Source organism: Gorilla gorilla, chromosome 10 (assembly GCF_029281585.2).
Source record: "Gorilla gorilla gorilla isolate KB3781 chromosome 10, NHGRI_mGorGor1-v2.1_pri, whole genome shotgun sequence".
NCBI lineage: Eukaryota > Metazoa > Chordata > Mammalia > Primates > Hominidae > Gorilla > Gorilla gorilla.
Genome location: NC_073234.2, coordinates 87,300,858 through 87,321,443, shown reverse-complemented (window position 1 = coordinate 87,321,443; position 20,586 = coordinate 87,300,858). Strand labels below are relative to the sequence as shown.

The following is a 20,586-nucleotide window of genomic DNA, read 5'->3' as shown; positions in this document are numbered from 1 at the left end:
AGATATCCAAAACACATCAAAACTAGAGCAAACAACATCTTTTGGAACTCTTCCAATGGCTTCTTCGCATACTTGTATGTTAATGAAGCCATCTTACAGCCAAACTGCGAACACCTGGCTGGAGTTCTCAGAAGCATGAACTCATAAGGAGGAGCAGCCAAGATTTGAAACCCCAAATTTATTGCTTTATTTAGTTATTCAGGGAGGGCTGCATGTATTTATGAACAGCATCACTCCTAATCTGCTTAAGAAGTTTAGTCAGGAATTCATCTTTCACAGGCCCTCACTGGCACAAACAATATTTTTTCATTTGTTGTCCCCAAGCTGTTTCCTGTGACTTGCCTTTCTCTATGCTCGGGGGAGGTGTTCTATTCAGTCAGGGGAAGCCCCCTCCATCTCCAAGGAGAAGCTCGACATCTCTTAGGGGAGGCCTTACCTCTATTATTTATGGTTAAAACACTTTACATTGCAAAGTAGCATGCTATCTCCATCTAAAACCATTTCGTAATATAAACTGCATAGTCTGCACTTCAGAAGGGGAAACGTGAGTTGTTGAAAGTTAGAGGATTACCCAAGGTCACAGAAGAAAGTAAGAAACTCTCCAGGGGCCTTTCCTGGACATGAGTGCTTTCTGATATGGCCACCCAGAAGTCTGAGAGTATAGTCATCTGAAACATGCTAGCTGGCATTTTTTGAATGCTTGGCACTGTGCTAAGCAGCTTCACAATGCATTATTTCGTCAATTCTCACAACAGCTGTACAAGATTGTATAGTAACATTAGCCTCATTTTAAAGATGACAAAACTGGGGCACAGAGAGGTTAAGTAACTTGTCCAAGGTTACTGACAAAGATCTTTATCTTAACCAAATTCTAATCAGGTTCCTCTGAGCCATTTTTCCAGCGACACCTTGACTTTGGTGCTTCTGTGCTCATGTCTACATTGTCCAATGTTAGCAAGAATCCTGCTAAATTGTTTAATTTAGCCAGAATTCCTCACCCTTGACATCTGATCACCCTCAATATCTGACTGGAATCACCCTTGATATTTGATCACCCTCAGTATCTGATCAGATTCCTCATCCCCTACCTTTCCCCAGATGATGTCTGAATCAACCTGGCCTGCCTTCCACAAGAGTCCTATTAGGACAGTTCAGCCAGAATCCTCCCTTGCCCCTGAGGTTTCCTCTTAGTAACTCTCCATGCACTGACCACCACCTCCCCAACCCTGTTCCTTGGCTATAAATTCTTACTTTTCTTTGTTGTATCAGGAGTTGAACCCAATCTCTCTCCCCTACTGCAAAACCCCATTGCAGTGGTTTCTGCACCTATTATGATAGTCCTGCATAAAGTCTTCCTTACCATTCTTTAACAAGTGTTATGAATAATCTTCTCTTTAACCTCATCCAGCCAGTAAGTGACAGAGCCTGGGTATAAACCCAGGTAAGTTAACCCCAAAACCTGCACTCTGAATTACTAACTATACTATACTGCCTTACTAGCAGGTCCCTGTGCTGCATAGCTCAGGAAAACCGCATAGTGTCATATATAGCAGAGTTCACCCTGTTTTATGGATTCCAATTTCCCTTTTATACCCTAACAGTATGAGTATCTGGGACCAAGTGCAGAGGGGGAGCTTTAGAATACTTTTGCTACTGACAGATGTATGTTTATGATCTAAACTCAAAATGAGAACAATGAAAGGGGCGAGTATTGATTAGACTGGATGAAAATAGCTCTCACTAATGGGGACAGAACTAAAGGAAAATTTGAAGATTGAGGAAATATGTGTGGAAAACATTCTTTAATTAAAAAGTGGTATGTGCTCAATTTTTGCTCAAAACAAAGAAGGAAAAGCAAACAAAACTCATCAGCCACAGCTAATGTTCACTAAAACACTTCGGAACTTAGTTGATTGAAAGTTACAAACCCCCTATTTCTAGAATATACCCAATTTATTCTTTCCTCTGTAGATATAAAAGATAAAGACTTTCCTGACAGCACAAGTGTTTGATAAATGGATGCAAACCTTGATGCTCCTTTTTCCAATGCCAGAACTTCCATTTACTAAGTTCTTATTTGACTTGGCAAAATGACTTTTCAGAAAAGCTAGAAGACTATATGCCAAAATGTTAAGAGTGTTTATTTCTGCTGTGATAGTGCAAATGATCTTTATTTTCCTTCCTTATCTATGTTTTAAATTTTTTCTACAATAAATATATGTTATCTTTTTAATAAGAAAGAGGAAAAAAGGTTTTTGTAAAGACTTTAAAGCCCCCTCAGTAAAGAAGTCCCTGAGTCACCCTGCATTAGCCTCCTCTTCATTGCTGAAGAGATGATTTTTTATGGATGTTCTAAAGGACAGACTTTCAGATCCTGAAAAAAATGGTGAGCACCCCCCCGACAAGGTGATTTATTCCTCCCAAACCTAACAGCATTTCTTACTTACCCCTAGTCTGGATTTAAGCCCTCAAATGACAGCATTTCCATTTTCTAGGAGACGTTTCCCCAGTGTGAAATTCACCCATCAGAAACAGTCCAGAAATGCCCATCCTTACAGTGGCAAGCATATAAAACTCTAAGCAAATTGCAATATTTCTAAGAAGACAGCAAAGAGATTTCTAATCACTGTGTGTTCAATCTCATGTCGTGTTTCTTATTGTGATACCATTCATTGTGGTGGCTCATAATGTACAGTAATACATTTTACATCTACTAAATGTATTATGGGTTTTTATATCACAGTTCAGAAGAATAGCTTTAGAAATCCTTTTGACTCCTTTATTTGAAAACTACGTTTGTGGAATGGGGTAATTAAATCCCTATAGTTTGATATAACATTACCTCTGCTATTCTAGCTCATAAAAAAGTCCCAACCATCTTCTTTCTGCTTTTGCTAGAAATGGAATTACACCACAGATATTTCTGTTAATACAAGTCTAAGATTTTGAGAGCCTACTCCATTGTAGTTAAACCAGAAAACTCTTTCTTTTATACATCTTTATGGAAATTAAAATGACTGCAGAAATCTTCTGTGCTTAATGAATGTATTCTAGCTTACTTTGAGAAGAAAAAGTAAGAAGTCCTCAATGTCAGGACTTTTGAATTATGGGAAAAACTAGAGAATTGGGGGACTTAAAATGACTTTAAAATTATATATCCAATAACACACCTCCTTTGGCGAAGTTAGAATTTTTTAGGTAGTGATGAGAAGAAGTATTTCCAGACCTGGGTATGACGTAGATAATGTCATATGTACATCATTAAAGTATGCCATCGCCTTTACTCTTTATTCAACATTGGGCAGTAGAAGAATATCTTCAATTGAAAGATGACATTTGAGACAAAAAGAGGTAATATAATTTGTTTCTTTGTGCCTAAGCTGAGCACAAGTTTAGGAAGTAACAAATCTAACACTCAAACCCAACTGTGCTAACTTCAAGTTCAGATTCTTTTCACCACATTGCACCACACCACATACTGTACATCAAACATCCCGAATAGCATCTTCATTGAGCTGGGATGAGTGCTGAGAGATCCCAGCTGTTGACTATGGTGCTTCTGCATGGATAAAATGAAGTATGTGCAAAGCATGGTGGGTTCAGCACCCAACTCAGCACATGAACAGAGAATAAAGAGTTACCAAGGTAGTTCTATCTTTATGAGTTTCCAAATATCTAAAATAGGATTGTGTTGCTTTGTTTCTCATCTGCAATTATATGATGGCTCTCTGAGAGCCCTAGCATACAGTTCTAAATAACAAAGAAAGATTTGAGTTGCAAAAATATATAACTATTCCAGATTGCAAATGTATTTGTTTCTGAACATAGTGGGCAATGCAGAGCTCCTGTTTGTTTTCCAATTCCAGATGACTGTAGTGTTCTCATCATAATATAAATAGATGGCAAACACCTCATAATGTCAACAACAAATATCATAAGGGAAACATGCACATATGAGTAGAACAAAACAGCCTGGGCTACAATATCAAAGTTCTCAGGAGAAAATTAGTCAGCAGAAAGTGTAGCCTCAAGAGCACCCAGGTAGAAAAAGAAAGACCAAGAAAAGGTAGTGGTGAAAATAGTGAAAAAGGACAGAAGTTAAGGTCTATGTGACTAGTTAAAGAATTCGAGCACTTCTTGCAAGATGCTACTACTCTTCTATATGCACAGCAGACATAAAAGTGAAAGTAATGACTTGGAATAGATATTATTAACTTTTAATTAAGTTACTCTTAAAAATAACACACAAACTGATCATCCACACAAACATCTCAATTAAGAATGTATAAAAGTGCATTCCTCCCAGCCCTTTGTCAGCTTTGTATAAAATGATCCAAACAGCTGAACTAGTTCAAAGACTCTACATGGAATAAATAAGCCTGAGGCTTATTTCAAGCTTTCTGTAGAGATACTAAAGTGGTCATTTTTAATGTCATCCATGTTCAGAAAGAACTACAGCTGTGCATAAGTCTTTTAGCATCCAAAGATTCCCCATCCCCAGCGAGGTAGGCAAAGACAAGAGGGCCCAGGAAACAAGCTAATATCCTCAGCAGGGAGGAAAATATTAATTAGCAATTTATAAACTAAGGTTACCTTTATAATTACACTTCTAATATAAATTATAGTTGATTATTAGTTTAAGACTGACTGTACATTTCATTACAACTCTCAGCATTAGAAAGTACTGGTTATCCTGAAAATTCAAATGCACGTGATTCATGACCACCAAAAGCCCCAATCAATGCAAATTCTTTTACTTGGAACAAATAAATTATTTGTTTTAATCAAGGAAAGTACAAACAGAACCCTGTATTATTAATTTCCTGACACTTCTTTCCTGCAAAAAAAAAAGTAAAATAAAATAGGTGATGGTCTGGTCATGTTCACAATGAATTTCACCCTTTCAAAAAACATTCTAGATTTATATCTCCTAAAATGTATTTCTTGGAATTCTAAAAGCTTGGCATGCTAATATGCATTTCATAAAAAGAGACCACTGTGACCGTATAATGTATTTTCTTCCTTTTTGTGTTTTGTTTTGTTTCTAAGATTTGTATTACTTGTCAAGTGCTCTCCATAGCAATCAGTATCTAAATGTTTAGTGTTCTAACCTTGCCATTATCGGAGCTCAGATGTAGCCACGGTTCTTCCACCCTTTTCCTGGTCAGATAAAAAACCAATTTCTAATTTACGATTACAGTGTATTCTCATTTTCTCTGTCTGTCTCTTGCTGTCTCTTTCTCTTCCCTTTCTGTCTCTCTCTGTCTCTGTCTCTCTCCCCCTCCCTCATCCAGTGACACCTGTGATTCTGCTTATAACTGTAAGCACTGGCCACCCTTTCTTTCTTGCCTGGGAGTATGAACAGCCAGACCCTCTTTGCATGGCATTTATCTTTTTCTAATATTATTTTTGATTGACAAATCATGGTTGTATATATTTATGGGATGCAATGTGATGTTTTGGTATTTGTATGTGACACGCATGATTAAATCAAGTTAATTAACCTGTCCATTTATCTCACTTACCTACCTATTATTTTTATGGTGAGACATTTGAAAGTTAGTCTCTTAGTTATTTTGAAATATACATTATTATTGACTATAGTCAGCCTTCTGTGCAATAGACCTCAAAACCTATTCCTTCTGTCTATCTAAAACTTTGTACCCTTTGACCAACAATTCCCAAGTTCACATTTTTTTATACTTTAACATTTACAAAATGGAGCTTCATCTTACAATATCAAAAATTTAGCTAGCTGAATCTTTTCCCTCTAAAAAAAAAAAGCCACTATTAAATTAACAAAATGGTTTACAACCAATGGCACCTTCAAATGGGGGAGATATGGTAAGTTTAGAAAAATAACTTTTTATCACTTTTGGAGATTCACTCCACATATTATGTTATTAAAGGTTCTAAGAAGTTTGTAATCCCAGCACTTTGGGAGGCCAAGGTGGATGGATCACCTGAGGTTAGGAGTTCGAGACCAGCCTGGCCAACATGGCGAAACTCCATCTCTGCTAAAAATACAAAAATTAGCCGGGCACATGCCTGTAATCCCATCTACCCGGGGGGCTGAGGCAGGAGAATCACCTGAACCTGGGAGGCGGAGGTTACAGTGAGCTGAGATCATGCCATTGCACTTTGGCCTGGGCAACAAGAGAGAACTCCGTCTCAAAAACAAAAAACAAACAAAAAAAAAAGAACACAAAGCTGTTTATTTAAGCTAGTGTTGTCCAAATACATTTGCCCATGGGTCCCTCCTTTTACAGAACTCATAATGCCATTTCATAAGGCTAACATTCCAGGAACCGGTTCTGGGAAAGACTCCTTATTCCCTCATTACCCTTAGCCAAGACTCTTCTCTCTTCAGCATTACTGAGATCCAGTAACAAATCTTTCAATCAGAAAGTGAAGGTAAACATGTTTCAGGGTTGACAGAACAGAATGGATCACCTAAAACTCTTGCGGAGGAAAAATTCCAACTGGGCCAGAGGCCGATTTATTCTGCTTTGGAAACATCTGTGGTGTATTCACACTGATTGCTTCCCCCACAGATGATGCACAGCTTTGTCTGTTTCAAATGCCTTTATGATATGAGAAATGAATAGACTGAATTGAAGCCATCTGCATCATAGGATGGGATGTACTGTTTGATGAAAGATGCGCCTTTACATTTTCTAACATTTGGGGGAAGGGAAATCAATATATTTCAGGGACTAGTTCCTAAATTCATCTGATCAGTAAATTTCTGTTTGTGTATTTGTATAAAAATAAATAATGTAAGTCATATGGAGAAACAGCAGACAGAAGAGGATGAGAGCAGAGACACAAAACAGAAGCAATGACGTGGCTCTCATAGATGAAAGGTCTGTTTTCAGGGCTTGAATAAGTCATAAATACACTCATCTCATACTGCATGATATTTATCTGGTGATATCCTGTTCATCCAGTTGTTAGAAAAGCAGGCAAAATATGGAAATAAGGATGAAAGATTACTATGTGCCTTTCGAAAGACTTACTCTCCTATTGTCTAATGGATCCGCATGTCTAAAATGCCACCCACCATTCCTGCTACTGAAATGTGGTCCTTGAACCCGCAGCATCATGTGAGATCTGTCAGGAATGCCAAGTCTCAGGCCTCACTCCAGACCTACTCTATCAGAATCTGCATTTTAACATGATCCTCAGGTTACTTCGTATACATCACATTTTGAGAAGCACTGATCCAGGGGATATAATCTTTGTATGACTTCCTATTTATTATTGATTAGGGTCCACAGACTGTAAAGTTCAATGTTAATTTGTGAAGATTGACAAATTGCAAATTATTTTGTCCACAAGACATGCAAATAATTTCTGCCCAGTAGAAAAGATAACCTCAAGGTTATGGTTTTATTGCCCTGTAGAACATTAACCATTTTGCATCTTATTTCAGGATTCTTTCCTTCAGTGACTATATATTCTTGGTCCCTCAAATTCTTCTTTGAACTAGATTTACCATCCTGCTTTTCCCTCCCCCATTAATGGGTTTTAAATAAATCTTTGACACATGTTCAGTGCATATGTATGAGAGTCGTGTTTGTAACAGGTTTAAAGTTATAACTCAAAGGCAAGTCACCTCTCAACCACAATAAGATACTTATCTCTACTGAACACTGTAATGGCTGTCTTTTCTTAGGAAAAATATTGTGCTGTCCAGAAAACAGTAATTGAGAATGTACAATGTGATATAAAGAAGAATCTAGCATGGGCTTGTCCCTCAATGATAGTATAGTCTAAGGTAGAATTTAATTTTAGATATAAGGACAGAGAATTGAGAGCCTTGTAGTTCTGTTTCAGCTTTTTGCAGACATCACTTGCAGCCAAAGAACCTTTTGTTTTCTTTTAGTTTTGGAATTTGAAGCCCTTTAGCATAATATATACATTCTCCAGTTGTCCACATGCTCTGATACTCCTTATTATCTTATATCAGGCTATTTCACACATGTGTGCTACCTAGCTGGCCGATGAAGTAACATTTAAGTTTACAACTCCTAACATACACACTAATCTATTAAATTCACTTCCACTAGTGCTACAGTGGTAAATAGCTGGTCTCAAAACTATAACACACTCTAAGCAGCCTTTATTGGGAATATTTTTGCATATCTATCACACACAGACCTTGGACAGCTATGATGAGTATGAAACAGAGTAATGCTGCCACAACCAGTGGTCTTATTTATTATCCACCAGAGGGCAAATTATTTACATGTATAACAATGCATTTGAAATACGTTTTCTAAGCATTGTCATCAATTTCTTCAGATACAAAAGAGTTCATTTAAATGGTTCTCAGGGCATAGAAACCATTGCCCACATTAAATAGCAGAGATAGCTTTATTCTCAAAACTGAGCATTATTAAAATGTCAAAATAAATATTCTATAGAAATATAGCAAGGAGATAGAAGAGCCGTAGGCAATATAGTCTAGTACCTCGGAAAATCAGACCAAGAAGTTCAAAAGCTGCTTTGGACAAAGAGTTTGGCGATGCCGATTAGTCCTAGTGGAGGTTGTTTTCTTCTTTAGATGGATTTGTCGATAGCACATCACAGAAAGTTATTACATGTCTGCTTTCACTAGGCGTGACTCTCTTTTTCATAAGTGCTTAAATTCACTAAATAAGGAAAAGCAGGCACTATAGAAACAGAGTCATTAATAATATAAATCTCACCTAGAGTCAAAGAGTAATATGGCCTGTCTCATTGTTCTGCATAAATAGTGATTTCCATAGCTTTCCATTTGTCCTCTCTATAGATTTTTCTCCTTTGGTGCATCTCATTGCTCATTTTCCTCTACTTCTTCAGAAGACTTAATGTGAACAACTTTGAGGAAATCAGCTAATAATACCTCTATTTCTCATTTGGCCTTGCTAGCTACCATTATCCCCCTGCCATGGACTTTTTATCCCTGCCAGTAAGACCTGAGCTCTTAATATTTTTGTTTCTGCAAGTGGGTCATTAAATTTGCCTTCTAGTTTCAGTATATGGTTTGAGGTTCATTAATATGCATGGTATCCAACAGGTTATTTATTCCAGGGCTTACTTTGAAATTGCCTGGTTGGAATCTGTGGTTTTTTTTTCAAGACTATCTTCTGGCAATTTTCTATCCACTTTGTTTTTAACTGATGGATGGTATGTGGCTCTTGAAGTCAATAGCAGTGTTAGTATCATTTCAGGAACAATCTCCCTTAGCCTCCTCACACTGTGTGAGGCTATCCTCCTCCATACTCTCCACATCATACAGGAAAATCCTTCCAAATTTCTCTTTGGTCTGCAAAACACTATTCAAAGTAAATGGGCAGCCTATAGAATTGGGAAAATTTGGAACTGGAAGGGTCGTTAGAGACAGAAAGTCAGAGTGAGTTGGGGTGGGAGCTCAAGCAATATCAAGAAAAGAGAAATGAGTGAATCAGGCAAAACCATGGTGAGGCAAACACCCACCCCTACTCCATCCCAAATTCTTCACTGCATTTAAAGCATTTATGTTAAGTCCTTTGCAAGTTTACACTTTCTTTTAAACTTTCAAAGTCATCATAAGACTGCAGGTAGGTTGGCCTCCTTGGAAGGACACTTGATCCTTCCTACCCATGACCTATACAGAGAAGACCATCTCTTCTAGCTCCTGCCCCCTATCCTGCAGCCCAGCCTCCAACACTGAACTCAGAACTCACTCACACATGGTGAATATTCAGCTAAATCCATTTCTTCTACATAACTACTCATGTATATAAATAAAAAATAATACTGACTCTGGGTTTTTTGTATTTTGGGGTACTAGACTGTGACTTTCTTGAAGAAACTACCACCTCTTTTTTTTCCCCTGTCCCTACCTCATGGTACCTAGGATCCTTTAGCCATTTAAAGAATACCTGGTAGCTTAAATTGGCTTTTGCAAAAAAGCAGGTACATTTCAGGGAAAGGACAATAAAAGAGAGAGGGAGAGAAAAAGAGATGGTGAAACATGATTAATGGCCTAATGTTCTCTACTAGATGGAAGTGTTTTTAGCTGTTGGAGCTCAAGCAACCCAAGGCCAAGAGTATTGGAATTATCCTAAGGAATGCAAGCTCCTAAAGAAAACTTACTCATCCTACAAATTTGTTGGCCTAGTAAAATAGATTTCAAGGTATGAGTATTCATTTTTCCCAGAAAGTATAAAAGTAGAAACAAAGAAGAATGATCCCATAAAGATTTTGATGGCCTAATCCCCAGAACCTGTGAATATGTTACCTTTGCAGATGTTGATGATGGCCATACATAGTGAGATGGGAAGAGTATCATAAATTATCCAGGTGGGCCCAATCTAATCATAGAAGCCCTTAGAAGCACAGGGCTTTTCCCAGTCTTGGTCAGTGAGAGAGAGATGTGATGACAGAAACAAGATCAAAGAGATGCAGCGTTGCTGGCTTTAAAGAGGAATGAAGAAAGCCATGAGCCAAGGAATGCAGACGGCCTCAAGAAGGTGGAAAAAGCAACAAAACGGATCATACCCCAGAGCCCCCATAAAGGAACACAGCCCTGCCAAACCAGAGAGATTATTCTGACTAAAACTATTCCTCTATTCCCTCTTTCACTCTTCTCCACTTGACTATCTTTTCTCGTCTTTAAAGATTCAGTACAAACTATCCTCTTAAAAAATCTGTTTTGTCAATATAAGCTATAAATTTCCCAAAAGTGAGGAGAACATTGTCATATTCCTTATAAATGTAATTTGAATGATGGAATTAATTAATCATAATTTGATGGACTGAAAAAATAAAGGACAATAAAATGGTATTCATGTCACTGTTTTAGAAAAAGGACTAACAGCACTCACGAGGATCCACCTCCATTTACATCCATAAACTCCTGCCTTATTTCTTCTTCTCCTCTATTTAGATGCGCATGTTCACATGCACACATGCACACACACACACACACACACACACACACACACGTCAGCTCCACACAGCCTGGCCATTGAGTATCAGTTTATGGCTATTCAAGGTCAGACAAGTGAGCGATATATCTTGCTCCGTGATCAAGGGTATAGGCAGAAGGGAGTCAAAGACTGAAACCAGAAAATTTCAAGGCAAGTTTGAAATGCACAGAAAAGTTTCCAAAACAAGGCATTTAAAACCAGAACCAAGGTTTCAGAACTAAACAACTCATGATATTGTAGTTTTAAAATATACCCACAAATACTTTGACAATCCTTTTTCTAAATGGTGAAAACTAATTCCACTCCAGTTGAGCATGGGCTGAAATGAGTCCCTTCTAATGAACGGAATATGGCCAATGTGAACAGCATCTGATCAAGCCACAAAAGACATCACAGCATTCTCCTTGCTCTCACTCTCTGTTATCACTTGTGGAGGAAGCCAGTGGCTATGTCATAAGTAGCTTAAGGAGAGGCCCACATGGTGAGGAACCGAGGCCTCCTGCCAATAGCCACATGAGTGAGCCATTTTGGAAGCCAATTCCCAAACCTTCAGACAATTACAGGCCCAGCCAGCATCTTGACTACAACCTCCTGAGAGTCCCTGAGCCAGAACCACTCAGCTAAGCTGCTTTCAAATTTCCAGCCATAGAAATTATGATATAATAGATGTTTGTTGTTTTAAGCCACTAAGCTTTGAGATAATTTATTATATCGTGATGGATAGCCAATACAAATGAGATACAATCCTTATACCAGAAGTTACAAATTGGAAGTCAAGATCTAGATTCAGTCTACAAATATATTTTCTTCAGCTTATAATGGTGGGACTTTTTTTAATAAGCCAACATTTAAAAATCATTAAATTTCATTGAGAAATCTAGATTGCCAGTCTCTCTAAAAAATTTAGGAGATCTCTAGCAACACAAAGTCCTGCATCCCATCTATGGCAACAAGCAGTAGAAGCTGAGAACCTGCTATACAAGAGACATGCTGTCCTTGTCCACCACAGCCCCCACCAGAGCCTATTCATCTCCATACTGACCCCAGAGGTCCTTGCCATTTAGATGGCTTCTGCATTGCTATTTATCTTTTAGTTGAGAAATATCTCCCAGTTCCTATATTTTTATCAAAAGTAGGAAACAAAAGATGTACTGAAAGAGCTGTGTGTTTTTAAGAAATCTAGGAGAAAACTTATTTCTGGGTGGAAATGAAGAATATTCCTGCATATCAAATATGCCACTGTGGTGTACCTGTGCTGAATACATACAATTTAAGATCGCATTTTTCATCCCTTGGTGGTTTTGCTCACTAGGCTAACCGACTGGTCCCTGTAGGTAATGGGTTGGCTAAAACTGCTTTTTCTCTTCCTGGGCCCTTAGGAATGGAGCTAGGGTACAGCATATGAGCATGCTAGATCTGGCCCTTCAGCATCTTAAAGGTAGCAGCCAGCATTAAACCTTTTCTCTCATATTGCTTGTTTTCAGAAGAACTTCAGTTTTAGGAAGATACTATAACATCCATTAAATCTTTTCCTGGTTTTGTACTTAGAATAATTGTTGAGCCTCAGTGTCTTATTGCTTGTTGACTCAAATTATGTCTGACTACAACCACCTAGAATAATCAGAGAGAGTTTCAGGTGCAACCCCTACTTTATCATATATGTATACCTTTTACTATTACTAATATTTCTGTGAGAGTCAGCAAACCACAGCACACAGGCTAAATCTGCCCACCACCAGCTTTTATAAATAAAGTTTTATTGGGACACAGTCACACTCATTTATTTACTTATTTGTTGTCTGTGGCTGCTTTCATACCACAGTGGCTAAGCTGAGTAATTCTGACAGAGTCCTTACGACCCACAAACCTAATATGTTTACTATCTAGCCCTTTATCTCTAGCTGACCCCCGAACAAGAATGATAAAATACAAATGTTTTGGTGGTCAATAAGCTGATAACTCATTGTGCTTCAAAAGAATACAACATAGGAAAAGGTAAATTCACCATGTTTTCTCCAGAACATTTACCTATAACTCATAGTCAATAATCCTGAAGCTTTCTTTACCTTACAAATGGACATAAATAGAACTGGTTTTAAGTTGAAAATGAACTCACCGTGGCTAGTTTCTGAACATCTTCATCTGATGCTCCCAGAGACGCCAGACCTATTTCTTGTGAAAACTGAGCAAACTTAGGATCCGCAAGTAGTGGAACATGTCCCAAGAGTTCATGGCATGTGTCTCTGACAAAAAAGACATCACAAAGACGTGTTAAATAAGAAGCTTTAAATTACCACTGGTAGAACAAGACTTAAAAACCTAAATAAGACCTTGTCACTGTAATTAATTAGTTACTACAGTTCATCAATGCTGGGACTTCTTAATCATTTTAATATGTCTGAAATCCCAGGGCATCTCATAATCAACAGCACTTAAAACATATGATATACCATGTTTTAATAACATAAAAGCAACCACTATTTTCAAGCTCTTACTATATACCAAGTACATGGTAAGTGTTTTATTGTATGCTTTATATCTTTTATTCTCAAAACAACCTTAGAGAATTAAAGTAACTTGTTAGCACAGGATCCTGTAGATCAGGGATAGGCAAACAACAGCCATGGTCCAAATCTGGTCCATTGCCTGTTTTTGTAAATAAAGTTTTATTGGAATATAGCCATGCCCATTCATTTGTGTATTATCTGTGGCTGCTTTTGATCACACTGCAGAGTTGAGTAGTTGTGACTGAGATCATAGGGCTAAAATAATTAACTAGCTGGCCCTTTACAGAAAAAAATTGCTGTTTCTTGCTATAGATAGTAAGGAAGGCAAAATTGGAATCCAATTTGTCATGTTTTTCAACTCTTGCTGTTAACCCTTAAGGTGCACTGCAACTCTGTTACACTCTGCCAGGCAATGGGTAATGGCAGAGGATTCTATTGTCATCATCATCAAAGTCGCTTTTCCAGTAGATGATTTATGGCTCTAATATAAGCAACTCTCTTGTGATAACACATTAGAAAATCTCCCAGTTCTCTGCTTTGGTTAGCCTGAACTAGGTAATAATAGAAGCCTGGAACCTCTCTCATTTGCCTGAGCTTTCATTTGGAGCCAGAAAAGTGAGCAAAAGACAGGTATCTTTCACGACAATACAAGGCAGATGCCTTCCTGAGTCATTGCCATGAATAATGAACTGTTCCATGATACCAAGCTGTAATGGAATGAATTCCCCTATGGTTGTCTGGGAATGGATTGAGATGCAGGAACATTTTAAATTATTGACCGAAAAAAACACCAATTACCTAGGTAGTAATTAAAAGATAGTTTTGATTTCACTTGTACTCCTCTGAAATCTATCACTTCAAATAGGTGCTAGAATACAAATACCAGGTGCTACCATTCTTACAATTAAAAAGTATGTTGGATGGTCACACAGTTGAAGCAAATGAATGATGGTCAAGGGCCAAGATTGATGCCCACATAAAACAGATAGCATCACTCAATCACTCAATCAAAAAATCTTATTCCCACAATTCAAACCGTATCCCCAATCTTGGCCAGTTACTTCATAGAGAGAAGGTTGAAAGGGCAGCCACTTGAGAATAGTGGACAGGATACTGAAACAAACTCCAAATTCATCCCTTGTCAACTGTGTCAATAACTTCCTTTTTGGTACATGAACTGAACTGAATTTGTTTTTTAAAACAAAAGGCATATGAGGTGGTTATTCTTCAATCGCATTGCTTATGGCAAAGAAGCAGATTCACTGGATTTTAGGGTATAGGGGCATTTAAATGTAATCCAAGCCCTTCATTTTACATATGAGGAAATGAAAAATAAAGAAGAGAGAGAGAATATACTGAGTTCCTACTATGTACTAGGTACTGTGCTAAATGTTTTCATGTCACATTGGTAACTGAATCTTTCCTTACGTGTTTTATAAAGGAATAATAAATATAAATAAGAGAAGCTTTATTATTCCAATTTAACAAATGAGGAAGCTAAAATTTAGTAAATCTAAGAATCTTTTCCTAGGCTACCACACTTTTGGCAAAGACAGAGACTTTTTTTTTTTAATCAGGGTCTCTCTTTGTTGCCCGGGCTACAGTGCAGTAGTGCAATCACAGCTCATCGCAGCCTGGACCTCCTGGGCTCAAGCGATCCTCCCACCTCAGCCCCTCAAGTAGTTGGGACTACAGGCGCATGCCACCACACCTGGCTAATTTTTTGTAGAAATGTCAGGGGCGGGGGTGGGGGTGGGGGTGGGGGTTCCTCACAATGTTGCCCAAGCTAGTCTTGAACTTCTGACCTCAAGCGATCTGCCCACCTCGGCCTCCCAAAGTGCTGGGATTACAGGCATGAGCCACTGCACCCAGCCCAGAGACAAGGTTTGAAATCAAATTTTTTGAACTCCAAAGCTACACTCTTTCTGCTCTCTGTTGTTTCAATTTGCAGATATGGTAAGCAAGAAAGGGGCTGGGGCGTACACAGCTTAGGCTGTAGGAAGAGTTTAGCCAAGCTAGCTAGCACAAGTAAAAATGTAGTCAGTATTTCCTAAGTCTCTTTTCCTCCAACTCAGTGCTTCTCAACTTTCCAAATCACTTGAGGAGCATTTTAAAAATACCGAATGGCTAGGCCCTGCCTTAGACTAATTCAATCAGGCTCCCTGAGATAAACCTGAGCATTTTTTTTTAAAACTCTCACCTGGTGATAATAAGACACAGCCAAGGCTGAGATTCACTGTGATAACTGATGACTCTAGGAGCGCTCCTAGCAAGCTTCAAGCAACTAGTACTTAAAACTACAACTGAATGTGATTATGTAATTTAGAGCTGTTCAAGTTTAATTCCACTAAAATTACATCATGATACTGAAGAATAATTAAAGGTGGGACTGAGAGGTAGGTGGGTAACTAGTTCATTCTCCATGTGCATTTGATTCGGTTACAAGTCCAATAGTTCTAAGCCGGGAGTGGACCCTATGGACTCATTCTTGCGATCAATTTTTTTAAAAGGTCATGTCGCCTGCACCAATATTGGAATTAAGATCAAGTAACCTACCATGGAAAAATCTGAAAACCTCCATTGTGGCTCATGATGTAAATGCTAAAGAGCTCCCACTGATCCAGGCAGAAGATGTGGCAACAATAATTTTAAATTAGTCACTATGTCAAACTCCAAGAAAATACTGAAGATGATGAGTATTCTCTCATTGACATAAACAAGGTGAGCAGAAACTAAAGTGACAATTACAGTGAATGCTTACTATGAGCCAGGCACTGTGCTAAATGCTTCATAATGTAAGAAGAGAATAGGGTAGGTCAAAGCTACAGTGGTGGCAGATGCTTGGTGCAGTACAGAATTTACCTTTGAACTTGTTAAATACTTGAAGAAAGCCAATCCAAAAGACAGTCTTCTGTCTACTTAGACACTAATGGAGTCCGAAAGCTTACTGGTAGAAGGTAAGGTGAAAAGTTAGCAGTTAGGAAAATACTAGAGATCCAAAGACATTCAGGAGTCAGTACTCCATGATAGAAAAAGGAGCTATCACCTGAGTGTTAAGACGTCATTATCAGAAACCTGTAACTCACTAGCCAACTTAAGAACCTTTAATACCATTGCAATGACAAAGTAATCTAACTACACATAGAAGAGGATAAAAGAAATTATAAATTTGGAAGAAAAAATCATACAATACAGCAGAATAAGTTATATTGTTTCATTAAGAATGAAAGCCTGAAGCGAGTTGTCTAGCGGAATTGTTAATGGAACCTCAGAGATACTCTTTGCTCTGTTATAAGTAGAAATGATCATGCTGTGTTTTGCTAACTTGTGCCCACTTCTCAGCTCCATTTCCACGCAGAGACCCTGAGAAAGAACTTCCCTTCAGATTGCTGAACAAAGTGTGGACACAGCATGTCATGGGGCCAAGGCTTTAAGCACCTATATTTCAAGACCAGGAACAAGGTTATTATATTTTATGTCTTTGGTGAAACTTTCTCAGAAATAAACACCATATTGTTCTCTATCCCACTGTGTTTGGCTAAGGTACATGTAGACAAAGGAAATTGAAGTGCCTGGAAACTCTTCAAGCAAAGAGCAAAGATTTTTAACATTACTAATAAAAGCAATTCATTAACTTTGAAAAGTTTACATTTTTTTAGATTCTCTGCAGAGGACTTAGAAGCTGAAGTCACCTCCACTCTTTGGGGCAGAGAGGGGTTCCAGGCTATGGGGAGTCTGAGGGAGAATGCAGACTGCAAAGCCTTCTCTCTAACCTCTGTGCCAATTAAGGTCTGTTGGGCTGAAATTATGCTATTAAACTCTATTTTACAAAGTGCAAATGCCACTGCGCTGTGTCCTGCATGTAAAGTAGTTTGAGATCCCTACTTTGGTTGTATCATCCACAGCCGAACCCCTGAGTATCTAATTATGAACAGGTTTCCGATGTGAGTTCACAACTATTGCCTTACCTCACCAGATCTCTCCAAAAAGATTCAATTATTTGGCCATAATTGCACCTGTCAGTACATGCTGCCTCCAATCTCTACATCAGCAAACTTTTCTCTTTTTAACTCCCATCCCTTTGATACATTTTTGCCTGAATAATGCTTTTTAGAGTCCTTTTCACAAATGTGCTCTGTTCACTGGAAATACAAGACCTTTCAAAGCTGTTAACACTGTAAAACATCATGTCTCCTTTTTATTTAAAAAAAAAAAAAAAACAAGAGCTGATATCAGACACTAAACTTTTGCTGCTCTAAATTGGAATCTTCTCTGATAAGCCCTGCTAGGGGAATTCTAAAGCCTGCAGAAACAGGTCCACAAAGGAGCCTCGGCAAAATGTCTCTGGGAAATTCTTAACTCAGTCCAAGAAAGTAGCCATCATTTTGCTATGAAGAAATAAGGGTTCTGGTTAAGTTCAAATTCAAAATGCGTCTGGCGTTTTTCTCCTCTTATCAGTTTTCAAAGCTGACTCTTCACAGTATGTGTTGAACAACTCCTTTTTATTTTTGTTGTAAATTAAAGCCTTTACGAGGAATTGAGTGAGCATCCAACATTTGCTTCCCATCCAAAATCTGCACATCTGTCTTTTAAAACATATTTCTTTAGGTTTTGTTTGCTCTAAATGACACAGAAGCCAACACTTTAGCTAAATCACGAAGAGAAGGAAAGGGAGATGAGCAGGAGAGGTGAGGACTTTGCATTAATAAAAGGAAGCAGGAGGATGAGCTGGGAGCCAAAATAGGGTGCGTTTTTCAGCTTTCACACAACAGTTGGTGGGTAAATGCAAGTAATGTGGGATAACACACTGGGATGTATTGCAGACAGGTGACTTAGTTTGCTTTCACTGCATAAGATGATAAGGGGAATTAACTTGGTAGTGAGGCAACTTTTTCTCAGGGCTTGTTTTGGAGCCATATACAGAGTTTCTTTAGTTTAGATTTAAAATAGCATACTGTAAAATCTGACCCAGATAAGATTTTAGGCAATTCTTATGATCACTCCTTCTTATATCCCTATCACAGTATAGCTACAAAAAGTCACCTTTCTGTTTTTTTTTTTTTTTAATAAAGCCAGGAACCTGGATGTTGCATTGGGGAAAATCTTCTTTGCTTTTTCCCCTTAGGAATCATAAGGATGTGCACTGATGTTTCTCTTCTTTACTACAATTCTTTTAAGACTGGCAGATATTATAGTTGTCTTTCTTAAAATTTAGTTCATTGTGTGCCTATTTGTACCAGGTGCTATATTAGGAAATGTGGCTTAAAAGTAAATAAGGCATAATCTTAGAATAACTCCTAGCAAAAGTCACCATATGGTTCCAGAAAAAGGCAATCAAATAGCAAGTACAAACTTTCCTGATGCATAAAAAGAAACAATTTCCAGTTCTTAGAGGGACCACAGAACGAGTGCAACGGAAATTCTGTTGGTATATCACTAGCTCCCTACTGATATAGCTTAGATATTTGTACCCAGCCAAAATCTCACGTTAAAATGTAAACCCCAATGTTGAAGGTGGGGCCTGGTGGGAGGTGACTGGATCACGGGGGTGGATTTCTCATTAATGATTTAGCACCATCCTCTTGGTGCTGTCCTCGGGATAGTGAGTGAGTTCTCCCGAGATCTGGTCGTTTAAAAGCGTGTGGCACACCCCCTCCAACTCTCTCTCTCATTCCTCCTTTCGCCATGTGAAGTGTTCCCTTTTTGTCTTCCATCATGATTGGAAGCTTCCTGAGGTCCCCCAGAAAGAGATGCCACTATGCTTCCTGTGCAGCCTGCAGAACCGCCAGCCAATTAAACCCCTTTTCTTCATAAATTTCCCAGTCTCGGGTATTTTTTATAGCAATGCAAGTATGACCAAATACACCCACCATTTCTGAACTGTTTCTTATTTCTTGAAGAAATAAGAGATATTTAACTTTCTCTCCACCTCTCCAAGTTCAGTGTAATTAAGAAAGCAATATAACACAACAGTCAAAAGCATAGACCCTACAGTCAGACCTAAGTTCATCTCTCATACTCTCCTGTAGGCAAATTACTTAGAGCAGCACTGTCCAATCGGACTGTCTGCAATGATAAAAATGTTCTGTATATGCACCATCCAATATAATAGCCACTTGACACAGGTGTCTACTGAACACTTGAAATGTGGCTAGTGCTACTGAAGAACCAAATGTGTACTTTTATTTAATTTTAATTAATAAATGTAGATAACCACATCTTACCATATTGGACAGCACAGACATAGTGTTTTCTCATCTATAAAATGGAGATTGTAAGATTTCTTCTCTCTTATATTATTTTTTCTTTTATTGAGATGGAGTTTCGCTCTTATCACCCAGGCTGGAGTGCAGTAGCCTGATCTCGGCTCACTGCAAGCTCCGCCTCCCGGGTTCAAGCGATTCTCCTGCCTCAGCCCGCCGAGTAGCTGGGATTACAGGCACCCGCCACCACCCCTGGCTAATTTTTTTGTATTTTTAGTAGAGACGGGGTTTTATCATGTTGGGCCAGGCTGGTCTCAAACTCCTGACCTCAGGTGATCTGCCCGTCTCGGCCTCCCAAAGTGCTAGGATTACAGGCGTGAGCCACCGCACCCAGCCATCTCTTACATTATTAAACAATGTAGTAAGAGAATGCATTGAAAATCTTAGTTCCCGTAAGTTAGGTATTATTACTTATTATATTAAATTGTATTTATACCTAAGCCTATCATACTTGAATAAGTTTTGCCCTTTGAGAAGGTACTTTATCACTTAAAAAGGAGTAAGTTTCTTCAGGACAGAGATTAGGCCATGTTCGTATTTGGGTCTGCAGTGCTTAAAAAAGTCTGGCACATAAGATATGCTCAATAACTGCTTTTTTAACTCAACTGAATAGAGCAGGTGATGATGGGGCTCTGTTGTTCCAAATAGAAGTGAATCCAAGTGAAACTCAAGTATGGTTTTCCTAATTTCCAGTGTCACATAAAGGCTTTGGACCAGAACTTGGTTTTGCTATTTTCTAGTTGTGTAACCTTAGGGAAATTACCTGACTTCTTTGAACCTTGGAATTGCCATCTGTAAAATGGTGACAATCCTGTCCACCTAATAGAGATGAGTGGGATGATGCCAGACAAACAG

General features: G+C 38.4%; 1 protein-coding gene across 1 annotated transcript in view; it reads right to left on the bottom strand.

Moving 5' to 3' along the window:
- Positions 1-20,586, bottom strand: part of TPH2 (tryptophan hydroxylase 2) — a 96,274-nt gene that overhangs the window by 27,645 nt on the left and 48,043 nt on the right. Inside the window, exon 8 of the mRNA XM_004053578.4 lies at positions 13,078-13,204. Coding sequence (XP_004053626.2) covers positions 13,078-13,204 — 127 coding nt within the window. The remainder of the gene's footprint in view (positions 1-13,077; positions 13,205-20,586) is intronic.